Source organism: Crinia signifera, chromosome 3 (genome assembly GCF_055691185.1).
Source record: "Crinia signifera chromosome 3, ASM5569118v1, whole genome shotgun sequence".
Classification (NCBI taxonomy): domain Eukaryota; kingdom Metazoa; phylum Chordata; class Amphibia; order Anura; family Myobatrachidae; genus Crinia; species Crinia signifera.
In genome coordinates this window covers 46,565,022-46,590,946 of record NC_139219.1, presented here as the reverse complement: position 1 = coordinate 46,590,946, position 25,925 = coordinate 46,565,022, and the positions used below count along the sequence as shown (strand labels likewise).

The following is a 25,925-nucleotide window of genomic DNA, read 5'->3' as shown; positions in this document are numbered from 1 at the left end:
CTAACCAGTTTATCAGGAGCCCACTTCCTTAAAATTCATGTGCCTCAGTCATCTGCCCTCAGGGCAGTGTGTTTTACACACTTCTGGTAAAGCATACTGTACTTTAGTGTAACGCCTGACAGCTGTAACGTCAGTCTATGTCATCAGAGATTGGCCTCGGGATCTGGTGCTGTATAAATACAGGGGACTGCCTGGATGACTGACCACTGACAACCTGTCACAAGTCGCTGGTACGTCTGTGCTATCCTGCCGCCTGTCTGCAATCAAAACCTTGGGCTGTGCAGAACAGTATCAAACATGAACAACCACATGAATGGAGAAATCAACTGCAATTACCTCACCAGCTATAATAACGGCACAGTGGACATGAAAAAGTCTTTGGTTCAACAAAACACGAACCAATGCAATAAGGAGCAACATGACCAGGACAGGCTGCCACCTTTAGTGACTGCATACACCAGCATCCTCAGAGAACTGGGGGAGAATCCAGACAGGGAAGGGTTACTCAAGACCCCCCTCCGGGCTGCCAAAGCTATGCAGTATTTTACCAAGGGGTATAAGGAGTCTATTCATGGTAAGTACATTCCTGCAGAGTAAATGTGTCATTCTGTGCTACAATTTGTGTAGGTAGTGTAGCATCTTTCCAAACTGTATTTATGGTGTCACTTGGGGGCAGATTTATACCCTTTTTACACCAAAAACCCTGGTCAGACCCTGGTCTTTGAACACGGGTGTTTCCAGGGTCAGACCCTGCTTCATACCCACAGCACTGCGACCCAGGTCGGACCCAGGTCTGCGCTGTTTACACTGAACTTGGGTCAGCACTGCTTTTCCCTATGGATGACATTAAAAATGTCCATTTTAGGACTGATAAACTGCCAGCCAACCTTCCCTCAATGATTTAAAATAAAAATTAAAAGACATGACAAGTTAGCATTGAAAAATGTTAGTTTGTTTGTTTTGTAAAATATTTTTCAAAAAGTTTTATTCAGTGTTCAAGCATACATAGCGGTATAAAAGTGCAGCATCACCCATTCAGTCCCTGCAGCAGCAGACCGAATCTCCCATGTGCCCCCCCCCCCCCAAAAAAAAAAAGATTATATAAATAATACTGCATCCAATTATGATTTGTGTGCATTGCCTGTATCCTTCCTGGCTGCTGTCTTTTGCCACTGAAGCACACTGTGGAAAGGCGTCCAGCACTTCTGGTATCCTTTCAGCACTACCCGGATGTCCCAACCTGGGTTGGGACCATTTACACCACCCACGACCCAGGTCCAACCAGTGTTCAACCCTGGTCAGGACCTGGGTAGGAGACCAGTGTTACTGGACCTGGGTTGGCCCCTTTTACACCAAAGCTGACCTGGGTCCAACCTGGGTTATTCCTTGGTGTAAAAGGGGTATTATTAAGCTTGGTGAAGTGATATTGTGGCTGGTACTTTATCACCGGCCAATCAGCTCCTAACTGTGAAGTTACAGCAGGGTTGCCGACCCTCCCAGAATTACCAGGAGTCTCCCGAAAATCGGGTCCCCCTCCCGGCCCCCCGGAAGGGTGGGCAACCCTCCCAGAATCAGGGGGACCCCACTGAGCCCCCCGATCGCGGCATTCAAATGCCGCAATCCGCGGGTCTCAGAGGAGGGGGCGGAGCTAAAATGACACACTTGTGTCATTTTAGCCCCGCCCCCTCCATGGAGATCAGTGATTTCTTCTATTTCCCGTAATGGGGGTGGGGCTTAATGACATCACAGTCAAGCCCCGCCCCCAAACGGGTAATGAGGAGCATTTGAAAGTCGGCAACCCTGAGTTACTGGTTTGGTTTCAAAAATGATAGGTAGGAGCTGATTGGTCAGTGATAAAGACCAAACACTTTATCACTTCACCGAACTTAATAAATCTACACCTTGGTGCAGGGGCGGATTGGCAGCGAAATCCACCCCGGGTACAATCGCAAAGCAGCCCGGAGGGGGTGCGCAAGCTACTGCCCGGGGGGGTTCGCATTGCATCTAGTCCAGAGCGCATCGTATGGGCAGCATTACCCCTTATATCAGGAACAAATCGCTCCGCTACTCGACTTCCAGCTTCATTTATTATTGCCATCACCTGTGATAAACACCTTTTCCATTAATTAACTAGTTCAGCACAGGTGACAGCAATAATAAATTAAGATGGAATCCCGGGCAGTGGCTTACCTACAATAGGTGCAGTGTGTGGGCCCCTGAGTCCCAGGGAGCCCGCACTGCACACACTGCATTTTTAATACTTACCTCACCAGAGTCCCGAGATGAAGGCAGCAGCACTGCCGGAATTACAGAAAAGATGGCTGTGGCCCCATTATTTCGGAAGTTCTGTACATGCGCAGTAGAGTCTGAGCATACTACTGTGCTGTGCACTAGTGCAGCACTATAACAGAAGCGGAGAGAGAGGAGGAGGCCCAAACAGTGGAGGCTGCACACAGCCTTCTCCTCTTTTAAAGCACATCTGGGAGCAGAGCATTTCTTACCTGGAGGAAGGGGCCCTTTTGGAGGGTCTGTTTGAGCTTCTTTTCAAAACCTGAAAGCATCCAAATCGCTAATTTATTGTTAGACTTTATATGGCGCTACAAGGGTTCTGCAGCACCTAACAAAGTCATAAACAATTGAGCAAAACAAGAAAGCAGCAACTTACAGTATGACAGTGTAGGACAGTGATGGCTAACCTTGACACTCCAGCTGTTGTTGAACTACACATCCCAGCATTCTCTGCATGCATGGCCAAATAGTAAAACTGTAGCAGGGCATGCTGCGATGTGTAGTTCAACAACAGCTGCAGTGTCAAGGTTAGCCATCACTGGTGTAGGACAAGTACATGGTAAATAATCATGGCTGTAACAGCAATCATAATACTGAAATAAGCATCAGGGTGGCAGTAACCAAGGATTCAATGCCGCTGTACATGCGATGTAGCTGCAATGTGTGCTGAGCGATCTGTGCAGAGCAGTGTTTTGCCTATGCTTAAGTAAGAGAAGAAAATGCACATAAGAGGGGAGAGGGCCGTGCTCGTGAGAGGGAGAGGTAATCTCTCCAAATTAAATTGAAAATAGTTTATTTATCCTTTGTCACAAAACAAACAAAAAAAAAAAAACATTTTATGGGGCTGATTTATCACAATCCCCATTAACAGATAATATTGAACCTTATTCTGGTTGGTGCGGTAATATCCGCGTGCGTTCGTGCCGCCGATGTTTTGTGTCTGCGCATGTGCACGGGACGAACGGGACGCACGTCAAAATTCTGCATGAAATGTGTACACTACGAACAGGGGGTGGAGAGGGGCGTGAAGGGCTGTTTGGGCTCATTACCATATGTTTACACCCCGCGTTTCATGGGCGTTCCCATGAAAACGCTGGGCGTACGTATGGTAATGCGGTCGTGACGCACGTGTAGGGGGCGGACATATGACATTGCCGGATGTCAGCTGCCCGCCCAGATCCCTGCTTTTGCACGGAGAAATGCCCGTGTGGTCTGAGGTTGCGGGAGCTGGTGGACCACTCGGTCCTGCATTCGATGGTCTGCGACCATCGAATGATGGGGGAGATTCCCTGAGATGGAGGAGGTGTATTCATGAGAAATACACTTGCGGTCCGTTAGGATAGCTTCTTACCGCATTCGGACGGAGTGAGCGATCCGTACGAAAGGCGGGGTTTAGGACGCACGGTCCTGGCCGTATATTCGGCTCCGTCCGCACAGACCAGAATAAGGCCCATTGTCCCAATTTGCAATGCGATAATTGATTACATTGCATAGGTGATTAGAGCTAATGGTGGTCTGCCGGTCATCAGGGCTTCCTGAGCTGCTGTGACCTCTGGTGCTGTAAAGTGATATGCTGCTTTGCAGTGTCACTTTACTGCATAAGGGGTCACAGGAGAAGCAGGTAGCACCAATGACCAGCAGGTCTCATCAGAGCACTGATCACTGTTCCCTAGATAACTGAGTATGATTATTATTATTTTGCAGAAAAAGCTATACAGGGCAGGTATATCGGAGTCAGCCCTGTGAATTCGCCAGATGAACCTGGCATTGTTATCACAGGGTTCACTTCGGGGTTTTTTCCATTTTTCTTTAGCAATCTGGTTACTAAAAAAATGCAAATTAAAGGGTTTGGAGCATTTTTTTTTTTTTTATGAAAACTGATATAAAACCCTGTAATGAATTTAGGTGATGCTAATATAATGTGAAAAGGGAGCGTAAACACCCCTTTTCACACTATGGGGCAGATGTATTAAGCCTGGAGAAAAGATTAACTGGAGATAAAGTGGAGATAACATGGAAGAGATAATGCACCAGCCAATCAGCTGTGTTTGAAATATGACAGTTGGGATCCGATTGGCTGGTGCGTTGTCTCCTTCTACTTTATCTCCAGTTTATCTCTTCACCAGGCTTAATGCATCTGCCCCTATTTTAGTAAATATTAACATTTCCTAAACATATGTTTTGTTTTTTGTTTTTTGTCTACCAACTCAAGTCAATACAACAATAAAAGTGTGGAACATTTATAGGTTAATTAATTGAGAAACATGATTATTTATTAATGATATGCAACATATATGTACAGATAGCAACAGCTGGACACTCCATTGGGTTAAGTATGGGTAGGTTTTAATAACATTCCTTTAATCCGGAACACCTCTGATTTACACAAATTCTGTTGCTGCTTAAAACCATACACACACTTTAAAGAAGATAACAGAATAGTCCGTTAGAATTTGTAAATCATTGTATTATACAAGGGAGAATATGAGTTAAAAATGTGTCCTTCACTTTATCAATACTATTTATATATAATTTCCCAATTAATTACCGACCTAATATTGCCCTTTAAGTAAAAACTATCCTAAATAACTAAGGGGGTTATTCTAGTTCACTCTTTTTTGACAAAATCCTTCTTAGATGGACACAACCATGTGCACTGCAGGTGGGGCAGATGTAACATGTGCAGAGAGAATTAGATTTGGGTGGGGTTTTACTTCAAAGTGAGATCTATATTGCAGTGTAAAAATAAAGCAGCCAGTATGTACCCTGCACAGAAACATAATAACTCACATAGGCGTGCGCACGGGGGGTGCCAGGGGTGCACAGGCACCTCCTAATGACCGGCACCCCCCCCCCCCCTTACAATTGAAAGTAAAATATATTACCGTAATGTAACTTCTCAAAGACAGGGCTCCAAACAGACACACGCCGGGATTCAGGCTTAAAGAGCACATAAAGCTCCAGCCTCGGGGGTGTGGCATTGCCAGCAAACTGTAAAGCCGTAGTGGAGGAGCTCCTGGGCCCATACCCCTGCCCTGTGGAACTTCACCCTCTCCATTGGCTCCTACTTTCCTCCCGATGCCTCACCCGACTCCCTCTCTCCCAGCAGCCCCCTCCGACACTTGCCGCAGAGCCGGGGACCATTTACCCGGTTGCGGCCTACCTTCTTAAAGGAGCCGGGGCCTCGATTTCTCCACCTGGCCGGCCACTGAGCTCCGTGGCGGCGTTTCATCACCGCATCGCTCCCGCAGCCTTGGATGACCCCACCTGCTGTGCCATCACTATGGGGGAGCCCAGGGCCGCCAGCACCCGCTGCCTGCTCCTGTAGGTGAGCCCATGCAAAGGCCCCTCTCCTTCCTCCTGAGATATGACGGCTACCTTGGTGCTCCCTCCCCATCTCTTCCATTCCCACACCTCAGCAGCCATTGGGAAGTCTCCTGCTTTAAAGCTCCAGCCTCCAGAGTCCACAACTAGTCACCCACACACTGGCAATGCCAGTCAAGAGCGCACGGTAGGCAGCAGTAGTGAAGACAGTAGTGAACACATAGCAGCAAGCATGTTATCCCCTGTGGCAAGGAGCATGAACCCCCCTTGGTATCGAACATGAAGCCCCTGGCATCAAGCATGAAGCCCCTGTCATTGAGAAAGAATCTCCTAGCAATGAGCATGTGGGTAAGTGGCACTTATATGGCATAATATGTATCAGGCATCACCGGTGTGTGGCGTCATGTGTAAAGGGCATTATGGTGTGTGGTGTCATGTGTAATAGGCATTACGGGGTATGGCGTCATGTGTAAGGGGCATTACGGTATGGCGCCATGTGTAATGGGCATTAGTGTATGGCGTCATGTGTAATGGGCATTAGTGTATGGCGTCATGTGTAATGGGCATTGCGGTGTGTGACGTCATGTGTAATTGCCAATACCATGTAAATTTTTGCAGCACGCACTGTCCCTATTTCTGGTGTATGGTGGGAATGATTAATTTTGAAGCCCATATACATAAATAAGTCACCTATTTAGTTTGCATTAATGCCCAGTAGGCAGTGATAGACACGCCCAGTAGGCGATGATGACACGCCCCTCCAGTGGTGCACCCCCTAAGAAAATGGGCTGCGCACGCCTATGATAACTCACCCAAATCTAATTATCTCTGCACATGTTACATCTGCCCCCTGCAATGCACATGGTTTTGTCCATCTAAGAAGGAATTTGTCAGAAAGAGTGAACTAGAATAAGGCCCTACGTGAGGGAGGGGAATTACATAGTAAAAAGGGAAAAATGCCATGATTTATATTATTATTATTATTATTATTATTATTTTTATTATTATTCCAGACATTTTTATGTGAGATCACTACTCCATTTTCACAACCTGACACTTATTTCAGAAGATATTTCTATTACTTAAATCAAACCAGATTGTATAGTCAGATACTATTGAAGTGATTTATCAGGTTATTACTAAGTTAATTTGCAAATAGTGTGGTGGAACTAACATATTCTGCATTAATAACATTGAATAAGTGTTGTTTTAAACATTTATCCATCCCTCCCAACTTTTGCAGTTACAAGGGGTGTGGCCTCTGTAAAAGGGGCATGGCTTTATGGTTTGCTGTCACTATAGGGGGCGTGTAGTACATACAGCCCTTCCCAGGGACCTGTGCCCAGGAAAGGAAGGCTGAGCTCTGCTTCCCCCACCCCAGAGGGAGGGTGCCGTGGCTGCTGGATGGGCAGGGCATGCTCGGATCGTTGGAATCAGGGAGGGGGTGTTAAGCTCCTGTGAAGGGCTTATCGATATGGTGTACAGTGCATGCCATAGCAGCTGCATCCCCGGCACCCTGGATAGTTAAACCACTGGATCCATTACTTTATGTACATTTTAGAGTGCCAGCTGGGCAGCCTAGAGCCAAAGCCTCCTTCAGATGCCACAAGAATTAGTTCATACATGCCAGTTGTATGGCGGGTCCCTGAGCGCCCATACACATGTGTTTAGCTACATTACAAGGGGAGCTACATGTGTATTAGCCTTGGGTACCTGGGACCTTTAATCAGGCCCTGTGCATAAGAGTAAGATATATTTATTTTTATTATTGTTTCTTATGGTTTTGGATGCCATTATGATGTGCTACCAAGATATGTACAATTGTATCTCTTATGCTTTGTGTTACTCATTTACTTTTTGTAAAAAAAATTCCTAGATGTTCAACTTGACATGTTGGGCCCTAATGGAACCAAATCTCCACTATTTATTATGAGTTCATTTAGTGTGTGCAGAGCCCCTACAATGTCTGTTTAAACAATGTGGTCACAAGCCATAGGGCACCCCAAAACTAGTACTGCTTTCACATTGCAGAAATGGGTAATGACACGGTATTCTTAAATGGGACTTTAAAACGGGTCTGAGCCTTGAGACCTTTCACATTGCAGGTGAAAACCGTTTTAAAAATCATTTAATACCATTCAAAGATTCAACCCGTTTAACCCCCAAGGGACACGTTTCAAGCCATTGAAATAGAGCTGTTCAAACTGCCAAAAAAAGGCTTTAAAACGTGTAGGACTCTGCTTTTTAACCGTGTTGAAATACCGGTTAACTTTAACCGGTAAATCAACTCTGGCACTTTCACATTGCAGCCTTAAACGTTTTAAAATGGAAAAAAAATGGCAATATACAGTTTTAAAAGTGCGATGTGAAAGGGGTATAGGAAAGGTGAATGCCGATGTTTAGTTGTGTATATGTATGTATGTATATGTATATATATATATATATATATATATATATAGTTATATAGTTTTTGGAGACTCTGCACTCACGACCACCTTTGAGATTTCACTGGGGTGCACCTCTAAGGTTACACTCATTAGTCCCATTCATATAGCAGTTTAGGATATAGATCCAATGAGGGCACTCACCACATTTGCATAATGAGAGAATTTTAATTAAAGTACATCACCATTCCATAGTGTAGTCAGTCTACATCTATCGGTGTCTTCACAGCTCAAGCATCAGGATACGTATTGGTCTGTGAAGACGCCGATAGATGTCCTGTCTTGAGACCGAAACGTAGCCGAAACGTAGACTGACTACACTATGGAATGGTGATGTACTTTAATTAAAATTCTCTCATTATGCAAATGAGGTGAGTGCCATCATTAGATCTATATCCTAAACTGCAATATATATATATACAGGGCTATTTTTCAGCAGGCTCCAGCAGGAACTGAGGCCCTTATTCGAGTTCACTCTTTCTGACAAAATATTTCTTAGATGGACAAAACCATGTGCATGACACCAAGTAATAGAGAGAAAATAGGCACATACATAGCACAATTGCATCAGTGGCGTAACTATAATTTAAGCGCCCCCGCCTATAATAAAGCAACCCCCCTCATGGCCACCTATGGCCCCCCCATCCCCCACAGATTTACCTGTATTCGCTGTGGCGGTCTCGGCTCCCCTCCTGGCTTCATTCTGATGCTATGAAAAACGGACCATCACGAAATGTCCACCCCCATACAGCAGACAGTTTCAGTTGTCTGCTATATGGGGGCGGACATTTTATGATGGTCCATCTCCATAGCATCAGAATGAAGCCAGGAGGGGAGCCGGGACCACCGCAGTGAATACACCTAAATCTGCAGGTCTGTGGCGGCGGCATTACAACAGCCCCGCAGCCCCCCAGCGCCCGCACTTACACAGTGCCTCCTGCGGGGGGCTGCGGGGCTATTGTTACGTCACTGAGCTGCATAGATTATTATGAAACAGATGCATCATTTGAGAATATAACAAATATAATATGAATATATGTTTATATTTTTATGGTTTTAGATATACTCAACAATGCCATATTTGATGAAAACCATGATGAAATTGTCATTGTGAAAGATATTGATTTCTTTTCGCTCTGTGAACACCACTTGGTGCCGTTTTTTGGCAAGGTATGTACAATAGTATGCAGCAATGGTAAAAAAATACAGAAATACAGCTCTCTGTAAAGCATCGTTGCCTACATTGGAAAGGTGGCCATACACTCTGAGGAGAGAAGTCGCCGGTGATCCTCCTTAAGCTGCCCGGCAGGATTGCATTCGATATATCTCATGTGATCCCAGCCAAACCTGGCCGGGGCAGAAGCATTCCAAGAGATTGCTTGTGAACCAATGCGACTCACAGGTTCTGGTGCAATGCGCATGGGACTGCACACCGCACTGAACCTGCTGTCATTTACCTGCAATTTGGGCTCTTTTCCTTTGATTGATAGCCGAAATCTCAGGAAAAGAGCCCAAGTTGCAGGTTAATTTCCCAGTGTACAGGGGAGGGAGGGGGGGCTTAAGTCTGCTCTCCATAAGAAGCTTGTAGAGGAGACACCGCAGGGCGCTTAAGAGGGTGGGGGGAAATGGTCAGTAATTAGGCCCCACCCCCAACATAGGGCTTAAGTCTCCTGTCCATAAGAAGCCTGTAGAGGAGACACCTCAGGATACTTAAGAAGCCTGTAGAGGAGACACCTCGGGACACTTAAGAGGGTGGGGCGAAATGGTCAGTCATTAGGCCACACCCTCAACATAGGGAAACACCCAAGATTTGTGGGTCTGCAGTGAGGGGCAGAGTTAATTATGCAAGCCAGTCACTTAGCTCCTCCACCCTTCCCGCTAATCCTGCAATTGTCGGTGAGTAACATACAATTCTGCCCATTCCCTAGGAAACAGGCAGGATGTGGGAGAGCTGCCTACTCCTTCAGGGCTGTGGGGGACTACCCCAAACAATGGGGTGGGGGAGCGCTATCACAAAAACAAGCATTAGTATATTATATTAAATATAAAAGAGAATTGCATTTATTATCAAAACTTAAGTTAGAATTATGCTAAATGTTTTATTACATAATATCAATCCTCCTCTGATGGAATGGCTTTTGTGTGAATCCCAGTTAGGATGGCCCCACATTGATTAATCCATACTTGCCTACTCTCCTGGAAGTTGCCAGAGGCTCCTGATATTTGGGGTAGCCCCCAGCACTCCTGGAGGAGCGGGAAGATTTCCTCCATCCTGCCCGCACCCTAGTGAAGCAGACAGGATGGAAAAGTAATCACAGACAATCACCGGTAATCAACGGCATCATACAAGAATTGCCTAATTTTAGCCCTGCCCCGTTTCCAGTGCATTGCATCTTTTTCCCACGATGTCAGAGCCTGGCTCCACCCCCTGAAGTTCTCTGCAGTGTTTCCTTTCTGGGCTTCTCCCATAGTGGAGAATTGTAATGTAGGTAAGCGTGCATTATTCCACTTGTATGACACAGATATAATTCACTGGCTGTAATCTCAGCATTGTGTAACGGCCCCGGTTCCACCCCTAATCAGCCTCACATCCCACAACACCCCTCCCCTTTACCCAGTGCTGTCATGGCTGCTCCTTCCCAGTGCCCGCATATATGATATACAGTGGTACAAATTGCTTTACATGTTTAATTATTTTTGTCTATTCTTTATTCCTAGGTTCACATTGGCTATTTACCAAATAAAAAAGTTGTCGGACTGAGCAAACTGGCACGGTAAGTCATTATTGATAATAAATAGGCGACTACTACATGGAAACAATACTTTGACCACAAGGTACACATAAAATGTCAACACTGACAAGATTGATACATGATAAGGTCAACACGAGTTTAAAAAAAATAAAAAATTGGTACTTATTTCCTAGCACACCGCCCGTCTCATTGATTGTATGCCTTAAGTGTAAGGTACTTAAGGCATACAATCAACGCGATGGACCCGATTTTCTGTCAATCACCTGCTAATTTGCCGGTGAAAGAGAAAATCACTTTGATCGCGTCCATCGCGGCCCATTATAATGGGCCGCGATGCGACCGACGCGATCAACGCGATTTTCCCATAGAGAATAATGTTAAATTATTTTTCAAGTCAAAATCGGGTTGATCGCGTCGGTCGCAGCCCATTGTAATGGGCCGCGATGCGATCAACGCGATTTTACATAGGGGACAATGGGAAATGGGCCAATATGGCCCATTTCTCATTGAGTATGGTTATAAAGTATGGTTACTGCCCCCCATTGTTAACGCCACCCCACTATTGACGTCAACCCGAAGCGTGGCGAGCGCAGTGAGCCCGCGAGGGGCGGCGGTACGTGTCCTCCGACCTTTTCATACCCCCACTATCCACATTGGCGTGGAGTTGATTTTATAAAGTGTGGCGAGCGCAGCGAGCCACCGAGCCCGAAGCGTGGCGAGCCCCGCGAGGGGACGCGTATACCTGTGAAGTTATGCGCATCCCCTCGCGGGGCTCGGTGGCTTGCTGCGCTCGCCACACTTTATAAGATCAACTCCACGCCGACGTGGATAGTGGGGGTATGAAAAGGTCGGAGGACACGTACCGCCGCCCCTCGCGGGCTCACTGCGCTCGCCACACTTCGGGTTGACGTCAATAGTGGGGTGGAATTAACATTGGGGGGGCATTTAAAACATGAGGGGGGTTTTCTATTAAAATGGGGGGTTTGGGGGCTTTTTACATTGAAATCAATGTAAAATCGGGTCTCAGGGACCATTTAACATTGATTCCAATGTAAAAATCGGGTCGATCACGTCAATCGTATCGCATGCAATTTGGTTGGCATGCGATGCGATCGACGCGATTTTTCCGACCCGATCTATACAATCAAAATCGTGGGTGCCATGCTAGGAAATTGTTGTTAATGCCAACACCTGAGACCATGGACCATGTGTATGGCAAAGTATTAAAAAAAAAATATTAAAAATCAGAAAAAAAACTCATCTCAACCTTTTCATGTGTTGAAGATAAACATGTCAACCTTTTGCGTCCCATCAGTCGAATCGGTGCTGAATCTATCAAATACCATAAGTCATAGGCAATAAATAGATGGACGGTTCAAAGTAGAGATCAGCACTATATAAAATCCAGGGCAGAACATAGAACCTACAGAGGGCATCCAGTAATGATGACAGGGTGGGAATTGTAAATAAGATGCATCTCATTCCATGCTGCTGAAAGACACATTGAAGACACTAACCACATGTGTTCACTCCACCGTCAGTGGCGTAGCTTGAAATTTTGCGCCCCCCAGCCAAAAAAGTCTCTTGCGCCCCCCCCAGATTTAATTATTAAAAAATGTATTCATCACAGCCACGTTCAATCCCTCCCTCTTGCAGCCACACAACTGTCCCTGTGCCCGCTCACCTCACTGTGTGGGATCCTGCTGTCGGTCTCTGTGGAGAAGCCACTGCTGCCGCTCTGGGAGAGATGCTGGAAGAAAGGAGAAGGACGCACCTTGCAGAGCGGGAGGATGCGGAGCTTCTCAGCTTCCAGCGATGCTGCTGCAGCTGCTCTGTATTTGGCAGCTGCAGCAATGACTTGGTGCCACAGTTGCCACCACCCCCCTTAAATTTGCCCCTGCCCGCCGCAAAACGGGCAGATTGTAGTGGCTATATGGCGCCGCTGGACGCTACTCCCGCACGTTACTCGGGAAGTTACTTATTTGAGGAAGCAGGGACTCAGGGAGGCGTCGCGCTCCCTGCTGTTGATCTGCTGCCTGTGTGACACCGACAGCGGCACCAGGTATCAGCGGCAGATGTGAAGTACAGAGAGCACGTCGCGTGCTCTCTGTACTTCACATCCGCCGCTGATACCTGGCGCCGCTGTCCCACACGCAGCTGCAGCATTATACTCACATGGGCAGGCAGGGTATTTTAAAGGCGCCCCGCAGACCCTGGCTCCCCCAAGCCACCGCGGTGGCTGCCTCAGCATAGTTACGCCCCTGTCCACCGTATGAACTTATGAGAACACAGACCAGGTGTCCCAGCAGCATACTGGAGAGATGTTATGGAAGGTCGAGATTGTTTTACCATCCTGCTTTTTTAGTATTACACGGCAATGAAAAATAAGCAGGTCAATACCATAGCCCAATCAGCACACATAGACGGTTTTGCCCATGAACGAATGGTAATAAAGCAGTGTCAGGGCCTTACGAAGTGTGAAAGATGTACTGATGCAGTACTGACCGTATGTTAACAAAAATATTACTGTCCTTTCTTTTTCCTTTAGAATTGTTGAAATCTTCAGCCGGAGACTACAAGGTTTGTGCATTGGAATCTGTAATTATTATTTGTGAAATGTATAGTATACAGTACATATATTAGATTGTTGTTGTTTATCCCTGAGGAAAGCCTTCTAGCCGTACTGAAACGCGGAGCAATGTGAATCATTAATATATACATAAGTACCCTGTAATGTAATATAATGTTGAATTGTTTTTTAAAGTGGTTCGGGTAGCATCGCAAGGGATAATATATCAATGTTAGTTGCACATATTAAGGATCCTAATTCAGCATGGTTAGAGAAACAGCAGTTGCCTGCGATCAAAAAGCCAACACACACACAAAGAAACAATAAACAGCCCTTGCAAAATTGCGATTACATCCCATATAGCGGGATATATCCAATTGCCGATAAATTCCCAAAAACTGAATCAGTTTTTTCCATCTGAAAGTCTAGGGCTTCCACTAAGCTGCTAAAGAACCAGGCTGGAAGTAGTCATCGCTGACATCAGAGACCAACCCAAAAAATACCTGGGCGTGCCTGTGTTTTCATAAACACACCCATAAAACACCATGTTTCCGCCCGTAAACACTGGCTTCCTGTCAATCAAATTGCGACTTCTATGCATACAGATATTTATTAGCATTGACCGGATTACAAATTCTCTTATTAGCGATCCATGTTGAACTAGGCCCTATGTCCTGTATCAATAGCCATCTAAGAAATAATTAATAAATCACTTTATGTACTTACAGTTCAGGAGCGTCTCACTAAACAAATTGCCCTAGCAATTAATGAAGCCTTGGAGCCAATGGGAGTGGCTGTCGTAATGGAAGCATCGTAAGTAGCATCTTTCTTGTATTAAAGAAGAGGAAAATGTAAATCTATGTGGCATACTCAGAGGTTAGGGGGCCTGATTCAGAAATAACTGTAAATGCATTTGCAGCTGCAAATTAGTACAAAACGCTATACGTCCATCGCTGAATCCGTTCCAGTGCCATTAAAGATGTTCTATATTAAACAACAAAAATGAGATCACTCAATCATCAATGAGTTTAGGGATGAGCGTAGTCCGGAAGATGCAGGATTAAGATGGCAACAGATCCCTGCAAATGGGCACTGAAGGGGTGATTAAAAGCAATTATTCGCAACGATGTAGCTGGGCATATAAAACATTGGGTAACCAGGTGTGACTCATACCCGTCATAGATGTATCACCACTTAAGGCCTTGTTGGTGTAACATGGAGGAAATTGGCCATTCTTGTCTAGGTGGCAGTGTTGGCTCTCACAGGTGATCATACACAGAGATCAATCTGAATTCAGAAGATCACCTGCACCCAGTGTAGTGCTGGTGGAAACGTGCGCCGATGGATGCATTGAGATGGTGCTTCGGCAGAAATGCCCCCAATGCTGAATACCGGCAGAGATCCACATTTATGTCCATGCAGACAATTCAACCACATCTGCAGGAGAATCGGAACCTGTGCTTGTTTGACTTATGCAACACATGATGTCGTCAGATTTTTTTTTTACATTTTCTAAAAAGAATAGGCGTTTCTGAAAATGTGCAAAACAGGTTTTTAAATGAATGACAATCACTGAAGAATGCTGCAGGTTTCCTTACATTTTCATAATTAATTTCAAGGAACTTCAGGCACAGTGTTCGAGGAAGATTCTTGGTACAGTAATCTGAGTAATATGCCCTAAAGCGGTCACATTTCTCCGGATACTCCTGTGATATCATTATCCGCCCATTGGCAATTGTCCCAATAAGAAAATAGGGATTCAAAATGTAAAAGGTCACTAATATTTATCAGAATGAAGGGCCCATATTAATTATATAAAGGCACTGTAAAAAATACACCAAAGTCTTGTGCAGTATGAGGTAACATACGTATTGTAACAAGGTCACATTCAAGTCAGGAGAGAGCGGGCAGTTTTCAGGGTTATGGCGTGTACACACGGGTGCGATATGGCTTCCGATATTGCCGATATAGTGCACATCGGAAGCCATATCGCATACCGATTGTGCACTTTTCAGGGCTTGCGAGCCCGATGCGCTGCCGATGCGCGCTCCCGAGTGAGCGCAAATCGGCAGCGACATAGTGAGGGCAGGCAAGACTATATAGTGCAGATCTGCACTATATAGTCTTTGTGCCTTATACTCACCATACCTCCGGCGGCCAGAGGGAGAGGGACGAGTCCTGGGGCTGCGCTGCAGGGCGGCTGATGACCCGGCCGGAAGAAGTCACCCTAAAGAGGAGGGGGGTGTGGCCTGATATCCTGATGTCTGCACGGCACGGCGGGGGACAGCTGTTTGATGTGCACACGCTGACATCCCGGGCCCGGCAGGTAATGTCTCTGCTCTCTCCTACATGCTCCCACACGGTCGACATGCTGCCGTGCGATGCGAGTCCCGATGCCATCAGATCGCGTCGGGACTCGCATCGCACGGCAGCATGTCGACCGTGTGTACACACCTTTAGTGTAAGTATTTAATGTCACAGAATCAACAAACCAACTTTACAGTAAATAAACTTCATATGAAAAACCAAAGAAACATATACTTCTGCCACCATCAACTGCTCCCCATGTGCATGGTATCTCAGTGTCTTTGGGCACTGACAGTCCAGCACCCTGGCGCAAGATTACTTGGACTACCAGCTGGCCACTTTTTGGCATTGGCACAATGAGCAGCAAACTGAGGAAGGTTTAAATCCCTTCTACTGCAACCAGTTCAGTTCCCAGCTGGGGCTGTGCAGGTCTGAAAACCCGGATTGGAGCTGTGTGCTTGAGAGCCCACTCGGCTCTCCCTCAAGCACACCTCCGAGCCCCATTCCTGGCTTTGCAGTGAACCAGGTTCTGCTACCTGGTTGCAAAACACTCTCTCTGAGGTGGAACAGCTCCTTCTTAACCATAGGCGTGCGCAGCCCATTTTCTTAGGGGGTGCACCATTGGAGGGGCGTGTCCATCACTACCTACTGGGCGTGTCCGTCATCGCCTATTTTTACACATAATGCAACACACTGTAATGCCCATTAGACATAATGGGGGACATTTACCAAAATGGATTCGTAGAAAAAAGGTGTATTCGTAGGGAGAAATACACCTTTTTTTTACGAATGTGTATTTTCGGGATTTACAATCCCAAAAATACAACAATTCGTAGTCCTAAAGATGGAACATTCGTATTTGTAGTTACAAATACGAATGCCCTACACCATCGATAGGATACGACAGAAATCACCATTCAAAAGAATGGTGGTTTCTGATTTACTAAGCAGCCGTACTGATAATACGGCTGCTTAGTGGTGTAAAACACCCACGCAAATACGACAGGAAAATAGAACACCATTTTCCTGTTCTATTTGCGTTTTAGCCTGCACGGATCAGTCAGATCTGTGCAGGCTGCAGTGTAAAAAAATAGAAAAAAAATTAAATATTAAAAAAAAAAAACGGCGTGGGGTCCCCCCCACAGCTGTAACCAGCACCAGGCTGAAGGAGCCGGGGCCGGTAATTAAAAATCAGGGAACCCGACAAATAGGGGATCCCCGATTTTTAACAACCAGCCCCAGGCTCCAGGTCCGGGGCTGGTTCCCAAAATACGGGGGACAAAATGACTAGGGGCCCCCCGTATTTTAAGAACCAGCCCCAGGCACAACCAGCCAGCAGGGTAATGTCACAGCCGGGGGACACTTATAATATAAGGTCCCGCGGCCAAAACATTAACCCTACCGACCAGTCAGCCTGGCCAGGGGCCCTGGGGGAGTGGGGACCCCCCCAATGAAGGGGTCCCCCCCCTCCAGGACTTACCTGACCAGGCTGAAGCCTGGTGCTGTCCTCGATGCCCCTGGGCGGTGGGCATCGAGCTGATAAATGGTGTAAAAAAATAGATAAAACTATTGTTTTTTACTGTGGCACTACAAGTGCCAGCAAGCTGGGACTTGGAGAACCACAAGTCCCAGCCTGCTGGGCATTAAAGGGCCCGCTGGCACTTGTAGTTCCACAGTTAAAAAAATAGTGCACAAAACACACTGACACACTTTTAAAATAAAACTTTAATACATCCATTACACACATACTAATACTTACCTATCTTCTTCCCGTAGGTAGCCCTGGTCCTGATGTCCTCCGGTCCTGTGTCGGCGTTCCTCTTCATGTCGACGTCCTTCTTGAAGTCGACGTCCCTGTCGGCGATGGCGTCCGGTGTCCGGGTCCGACGAAATCCATGGAGGAAGCTGTGGAAGGAAACCATACTCACCTGTCCCAGCGCGACGTAGTCCAGGTAAGGGTCTTGGCAAAAAAACAAACCGACAGCCCGAAACCAAGCGGACACGGAGACGCACAGTGTTTACATCGTGCGGCTCCGCCTCCCGAATGCCGCTATTGGCCGCCTTGCGGCCTAGCGGCCAATCAGGAACCGCTAGGCCGCAATAGCGGCATTCGGGAGGCGGAGCCGCACGATGTAAACAAACACCGTGCGTCTCCGTGTCCGCTTGGTTTCGGGCTGTCGGTTTGTTTTTTTGCCAAGACCCTTACCTGGACTACGTCGCGCTGGGACAGGTGAGTATGGTTTCCTTCCACAGCTTCCTCCATGGATTTCGTCGGACCCGGACACCGGACGCCATCGCCGACAGGGACGTCGACTTCAAGAAGGACGTCGACATGAAGAGGAACGCCGACACAGGACCGGAGGACATCAGGACCAGGGCTACCTACGGGAAGAAGATAGGTAAGTATTAGTATGTGTGTAATGTGTGTATTAAAGTTTTATTTTAAAAGTGTGTCAGTGTGTTTTGTGCACTATTTTTTTAGGTACTTGTTTCCTATCTGGGCGCCCACGATCAAAATCGCGGTCATCGGGGGTAAAAATCGCGGTGATCGCGGTCATCGCGGGCATCGCGGGTAAAATTGGATGATCGCGATGCCCGCGATCACCGCGATTTTCCCATAGGGAACAATGTTAAAAAGGCTGATTGACCGCGATTTCACTGTTAAATGGCTCAATTGACCCGATTTGGCCATATTAACCCTGAATTAGGCCCAATTAACCCTTAAATGTCCCCCCCAATTTTTGACGCCACCCCACGATCGACGCCAACCCGAAGCGTGGCGAGCGCAGCGAGCCCGCGAGGGGCGGCGGTACGCGTCCTCCGACCTTTTCATGCCCTACTATCCACTAGGGCGTGGTGTGAGAATATAATAGTGTGGCGAGCGCAGCGAGCCACCGAGCCCGAAGCGTGGCGAGCGCAGCGAGCCCCGCGAGGGGACGCGGATACCTTCACTGTGAAGGCCGCAAGGGGACGCGCATAATTGTGAAGGTATCCGCGTCCCCTCGCGGGGCTCGCTGCGCTCGCCACGCTTCGGGCTCGGTGGCTCGCTGCGCTCGCCACACTATTATATTCTCACACCACGCCCTAGTGGATAGTAGGGCATGAAAAGGTCGGAGGACGCGTACCGCCGCCCCTCGCGGGCTCGCTGCGCTCGCCACGCTTCGGGTTGGCGTCGATCGTGGGGTGGCGTCAAAAATTGGGGGGGACATTTAAGGGTTAATGGGCTCTGTGCTCATTTAACATTGATTCCTATGGCCAAATCGGGTGGATTGAGGCATTTAACAGTAAAATCGGGTCCATCGCGGCTTTTAACATTGATTCCTATGGGAAATCGTGAGCATCGCGTCGCGGGCATCGCGGGTACATTTATGGCCGGCCGCGACGCGACCGACACGATTTCCAAGTTTAACATTGGTTTCAATGGGAAATCGCGGGCATCGCGTCGGTCGCGTCGCGGCCATACATAAATGTACCCGCGATGCCCGCGACGGGCGCCCAGATAGGAAACAAGTACCTTTTTTTAACTGTGGAACTACAAGTGCCAGCGGGCCCTTTAATGCCCAGCAGGCTGGGACTTGTGGTTCTCCAAGTCCCAGCTTGCTGGCACTGGTAGTGCCACAGTAAAAAACAATAGTTTTATCTATTTTTTTACACCATTTATCAGCTCGATGCCCACCGCCCAGGGGCATCGAGGACAGCACCAGGCTTCAGCCTGGTCAGGTAAGTCCTGGAGGGGGGGACCCCTTCATTGGGGGGGTCCCCACTCCCCCAGGGCCCCTGGCCAGGCTGACTGGTCGGTAGGGTTAATGTTTTGGCCGCGGGACCTTATATTATAAGTGTCCCCCGGCTGTGACATTACCCTGCTGGCTGGTTGTGCCTGGGGCTGGTTCTTAAAATACGGGGGACCCCTAGTCATTTTGTCCCCCGTATTTTGGGAACCAGCCCCGGACCTGGAGCCTGGTTGTTAAAAATTGGGGATCCCCTATTTGTCGGGTTCCCTGATTTTTAATTACCGGCCCCGGCTCCTTCAGCCTGGTGCTGGTTTCGGCTGTGGGGGGGACCCCACGCCGTTTTTTTTTTTCATTTATTTATTTTTCGATTTTTTTTTACACACTGCAGCCTGCACGGATCTGACTGATCCGTGCAGACTGCTAGAAATAATTCGTATTAGCGGCCGTATATACGGCCGCTAATACGGATGGCTACACCATCGGAGGGTTACAAAGCAGTCGTATCTGACTGCTTTGTAACTGACCCTCCGGAACACGAGTTTGCATACGACTTAAACAGTCGTATGCAACCGTAGGAGAAATACCAATACGAAAAACTAGGTTTTTCATATTGGTAAATTTCCCCCAATGCCACACACAAAAATGCCCATCACACATGCCACACACTGTAATGGCCATTCCACATTATGCCGGGGCTTAAAAAAACAGGAACAATAGGGACTACCAAAAATTTACACCGTAATATATATTACACATCACACAGCCATTACATAGTATACCACATTCCTTAATGCCCATTACACATTGCGCCTCACACTGTGATGCCCCTTACACCTCACACTGTGATGGCCATTACAGATTATGCCATGGGGGGAAGGGGTGTGAATTGCTCTTTGCCAGGAGTCACATGCTCCTTACCATGGGTTTCATGCTCCCTGGGAAGGGGGTGGTTAAATGCTCGTTGACAAGGGGAGTTTCATGCTCATTGATGGGGGTGCGCACTGCAAGCCAGCGCTCCTGGGAATCCGCACTTCCGGGTAGCACTGGGTGTTCTTCTTATAAGATGCCCACAGGAGCCGCAGCCTCCTTCCCTTTTGAGCCACTGGCCGGATGCTGCAGCCGCACACTGAAGCTACTTTACTTGTCAGCGGCAGGCAGCATCCGGCCAGCGGCTGAAAAGGGAAGGAAGCTGCGGCGGGACCAGGACACTTGTAACCCAAGTACCCAGGGGCAAATGCCCCCCCCCCCCCCCGCACACATAGTATACATATACACAGCCCTCTATGCATGCACACACACAAACACATATACATACAGAGCCCCCACACACATATTATACATATATACAGCCCCCCTACAGTATGCACACAAAATATATACTGTACATACAGTATATATATCCATACATACACACACAGAATACATATACACAGTTATACACAGCCCACACATATACACATAGTATACATACAGGCACAGCATGCACACACACAATGTACTGTAGTATACACAGAGCCCCCTCCCACACACATAGCATACATATACACAGACCCCCTATGCTGTGCACACACACAGTATACTTACAAAAAGCTTACACACACACACACACACACACCTTTATGACATAATAAAAAAAATCAGCCAGCATTATTAAAGACCAATACCTTCCCCCTCCCCCTCTTAAACAAAGTCATAGCCTCATTTAACATACAACCCCCCCCCCCCCCCCCCCCCCCCTGTTCCAGCTCACCTGCAGCATTTAAACACCAGGAAGTCCTCACTGACTCCTGAGTCCTCACCCGGCCACTCGGCCAGCACTGTAAAGTAATGCCTGAGAGGAGCTGCCTGTCTGTGCACTTCAGCTCCCCCTACAGGCAGCCAGGGTCCTCTCTACAATGTAGTGTATCCTGCTGCAGTTCTGACGCGTCTGTCACTGACTGTGTAGCCGGCTATTCAACAGTGTGATGTCGGACCTGGCTGCGATCGTGCGGGGGTGCCTGTCATTAGGAGGTGCCTGTGCACCTCCGGCACCCCCCCTGCGCACGCCTATGTTCTTAACCCTTTGTAGGATTGTTGTAACTAGAGTAATACCTCACTCTCTGGTGAAATTAACCCTGATTCACCACAGTACACTGGCCGTTATTCTGGTTCAGTCACAAAGGCAAATTCCTTCTCAAAATGGGCAAAACCATGTGCACTGCAGGTGGGGCAGATGTAACATGTATAGAGAGAGTTAGATTTGGGTGAGTTATTTTGTTTCTATGCAGGGTAAATACTGGCTGCATTATTTTTACACTGCAATTTATATTTCAGTTTCAACACACCCCACCCAAATTTAACTCTCTTTGCACATGTTACATCTGTCCCACCTGCAGTGCACATGATTTTGCCCATTTTGAGAACAAATTTTGTACTGAGATCAGATCTGAATAAGAGCCACTCTGTATTTCAAGTGCACAGTCTGGAAACTGATCCTTTGAGGAGGAGGTGGGGCCTTCAGCCAGTGGGGCCCATCTGGGTTTCTCCTCTATCCCTGTAGGCCATTCCTAACCCAGGATCACTTAATCACAAAACGCACTTTTATAAAATGTCCCATTATATAAATAACTTGTGCTATTTGTTCAATGTTATTTTTATTGACTGTACAATTCTCAAACCATTTTTGTAGGCTAATTCATTTTTCGCAAATCTTCCTAGTTACAGTGTACTCGCATGAAGCAGCCATTTTGAGAGACACACCCATTTGTAAATTGATAGGATGAGTAAATGGTTCAGCTCACAAAATGACTGCTTCTGTTTCTTTATTCAAGTACATACTGCACTGACATTTGAAAAATCAGGGCTTTAGCCTCTCCCTTGATTAGTCCAAACCTGCCCACAATTTGGGAACTCCACCTACCTTCATGTAAGCTCCTCCACCCTTATGGGCCTGCAGGGAAGTGGCTTTGTAATACCAAACAACTAATGTGCTAATGCTGCATCAGGCGTCTGTAGGACATCATCAGTGCTGCATCCTTAATCACCATTTTGTAGAATGGTCCCTATTGCCCCAAACACTGCCAATTATGCTGCTAATGATGGGGGGGGGGGGGCTGCACACAGGACTTGCCCTGTTCATGCACAGATCCCCCACCATCACGTTAATATAAAAAAAATATCTTGAAATAGAAAATGCACTAGATTCAGCTCCATAGATGTCAACTGTCCCAATTTTTGGGACTGACCCATTTTTTGGGATGGTCCTGCCCATGGCCTGTGGCAGTGTCCCGCAGTGGGGGCTCAGCAGAGCAGCTGGGAATTGAGAGAGAGAGACAGGTGGCATGTCCAGCAGCTCACAGGGCCACTGGCCATGCCCCTACAGTGGTAAAAACCGGATGTGGTCTCGAGGGGAGCATCCCAAGCATAGGCCACACCCCCAAATTCTGGGGGGCACACAGAAAGTCTCTCATGGGGGGTCCCCACTTGTGTTTATCACAAGTTGGGAGGTATGCAGCATACACCTGAACACCTGTTGGAGACTCATCAGTGCAGCAATATCTATGGGAATCCCCCCAAAAAAGGACTAGTCTTACTTTCTCCTCACCTATAGAGGGAACATGTACATATGGCTGGCGGTGAATAGACCGACAGCGGCATCTTGATGATTAGAATCCCGACAGGGGCTGGTAAATATACTTACCCCCTCTTCCTACCCAAACAACCCTTCCTAACTCTTGAGGCCTAACCCTAACCCCCCCCCCTGCAGCCTAACCCCATCCCTCATTTTTAGTGCCTAACCTTCCCTCTCTGCAGCCATACCCTACCCCTTTAGTAAATAACTCTATCCCCAGCTTTTTAGTGCCTAACCCTGACCCCCACTTTTTATTTCCCAATCCTAACCACCCCTCCCCCTGCTGCAGCCTAATCCCAACCCTCCCCTTTAGTGCCTACACCCTTTTAGGGCCTAACCGTTCCCCATTAGTGTAAGACCCTCCCCCCACCACCTTTTAGTGCCTATACTGGCATCCTCATTGAGATTCCAGTATCTGCCTTTTTTAGCAATGGGCCTGATTCAGACCTGATTTCTCATCTGCAGAAAATATCGCTATTCGCTTTCCTGTCACACATTCATACACAATTCAAGAACCATCAAATGATTATTCCAGCCTGTGCAAATGGGGTCTGACCCATCCACAACTCTGCGACAAGAGGCAGACTGAATGAGGCCAGCTAGCTACAATTAATATTCTTAGTTTTTACAATACACTAAATGAAAGACTATGGGAATGGGTTACAATAATAGCACAGTAATGATTTAACAATGTTATTTTGGTGCCATGAATGACAGCTGAGTCTATAAAGAGGCGGGAAATCCTATTCCCCATCTTTTACGCACAGTATAAGAACCCTGGTCAATGTAGGACTGCTGGCTGACAGCCTAGCAGTCGTGAAAATGAAAGGAAGATAAAAAATTGGACATACAGCTTTTCTTTTCTTATTTTGTCCTATAGGCACATGTGTATGGTAATGAGAGGGGTGCAGAAGATGAACAGCAGGACTATAACCAGCACAATGCACGGAGCCTTTAGAGATGACCCCAAGACAAGAGAAGAATTCCTCTCACTGATCAAACAATAACCAACTACCGCTTGTCTCAAATTCTAACTGCACAGTATTGTATGAAACACAATAAATATGCAAGATGTATTATACCTTAACAATGGTGCTCAACAATTATTATTATTATTATTTTTTTTTGTTATTATTATTTTAAGTATAATAAAAATGTATAAGGTGCCCATACACGGTGCGATGCGATGCGATGCGCGCTCCTGCGGACATCCCATCGCACAGTTCCAAAAGTATGTTCTGCACATACTTCTTGAACTAGCTTCAGATCGTATCACATTGCACGCAATCGCATGCAATGCGATGTAGTCCAAAACGCATGGAATTATCGCAGCGTGTATTGGCACCTTCACATTTGGCCTAATTACCAACTGGTAAGCAAAAGTAAAGCAAAAAAGCAAGTAACTTTGTGACTGGAACAATCCATGTGGTGCTACAAGGGGAGTATATACATTACATATTTTCTGTGCAAGGTAAATACTGGCTGCAGTTGCATGTAGCCCACAAATATTTTACAGCTTTATTTTAAAAATGCAATTTAGATTTCAGTTTGGACACGTCCCACCCAAATCTAACTCTATGTACAGGTGACACCATCCCCACCAGCAGTGCAGCATGGTTTATGGTTTTGTCCAGGTGCACTTTTTTTTTTTGTTTACTTCCAAAGTAAAGGTTGGTTATATTTACTAAAACGACAATAAAGAAAAAGTGGAGGTGTTAATTACAGCAACCAATAATAATCTAGCTATCATTTTAGATTGTAGCAAATAAATGATTGCAAGAATCTGAGTGGTTGTGGGCAACACCTGCACTTTTTTTTTTTTATTATTTTCAGTAAATCTTCTCCATGTATGCCTTGTCTAGAATTAAACAATAATGGACAACCATTTTCAAAAATGCCTAGTACTGTATTTAACAAAATCAATGTAAAAATAAAGATTCTTTAACAAAAGTTGCCCAGAATGTTTTCTTCGTTTAAAACATTTTTTTTATTGATTCATATCATGACTTATGCTATACAGTATAAATTTGTATACCATTAAAAAAAAATAACATTATAGTCAAGGAACAATTGATGTAAATGAATGAAAAATACAGTAAGGAACAGCCATTTCCAAAAGCAGACTTATGCTGCTTTCCCACTGCAGACCAGTTTAAAGTACTGGTAATCTTAAATGGTATTTAAAACGGTATTAGCATTCCCACTGCAGCAGATTACCGTTTTAAATACCATTTAAGTACCATTCCCATTGCAGTGAACCGTGTATAATGTAGAGTGCCTAACCCCCCCCTTCCCCCAGTGTAAAGAGTGCCTAATCCCCCCCCCCCCCAGTGTAAATAGTGCCTAACCCCCCGTACCTGCCCTGTGCCCCCACCTCCCCTCCCCTTGTACTTACCTGTGGGCAGTGGGGAGGCAGCGGGGGTCATTGCAGGGTACAGGCAGTCCCAGTGCCTGATGAGACCTAGTAGTTCTCACTTTTCGCATATGTAATGAGTGCACGTGCATACTAATGAGCCGCTCATTACATATGCGCATATGTAATTAGCGGCTCATTAGTATGCACGTGCAAACATTACACATGCACAAAGAGCGAACTACTAGGTTTCATTAGGCACTGGGACTGCCTGGAGGCTAAATAACGTTTAAGAGGCATTCCCACTGCCTCTTAAACGTTATTTAACCGTGTAGGACTCTGCTTTGAAAACGGGTTGAAATACCGTTTAACTTTAAACGGTATTTCAACTCTGGTGCTTTCCCACTGCAGCCTTAAACGGTATTTTGCCCTCAAAAATCGGCAATATACCGTTTTAAGGCTGCAGTGGGAAAGGGGCATTATATGATAGATGAATTTTGTTGTTATTACAACATTCTGAATAAAATCTCAGTACGTATCAAATA

The 25,925-nt window shown here is 46.5% G+C and overlaps 1 protein-coding gene across 1 annotated transcript; it reads left to right on the top strand.

Moving 5' to 3' along the window:
- Window positions 1-222: 222 nt before the first annotated feature.
- Window positions 223-24,871, top strand: LOC146062478 (GTP cyclohydrolase 1-like). Its single transcript, XM_083174608.1, has 6 exons — window positions 223-574; window positions 9,118-9,227; window positions 10,776-10,831; window positions 13,359-13,390; window positions 14,108-14,192; window positions 23,908-24,871. Exons 1-6 carry the CDS (start codon window positions 298-300, stop codon window positions 24,032-24,034), a joined length of 687 nt encoding a protein of 228 aa, XP_083030734.1. The 5' UTR covers window positions 223-297; the 3' UTR covers window positions 24,035-24,871.
- The last annotated feature ends 1,054 nt before the right edge of the window (window positions 24,872-25,925 follow it).

What these genes read in the sequence shown, in the direction of transcription:
- LOC146062478 (XM_083174608.1), top strand. Translation starts at nt 298, where the DNA reads ATGAACAACCACATGAATGGAGAAATCAACTGCAATTACCTCACCAGC. An exon ending in CTTCAGCCGGAGACTACAAG is followed by an intron (nt 13,391 to 14,107) that starts GTTTGTGCATTG and finishes ATGTACTTACAG; the next exon opens with TTCAGGAGCGTCTCACTAAA. An exon ending in GCTGTCGTAATGGAAGCATC is followed by an intron (nt 14,193 to 23,907) that starts GTAAGTAGCATC and finishes TTTGTCCTATAG; the next exon opens with GCACATGTGTATGGTAATGA.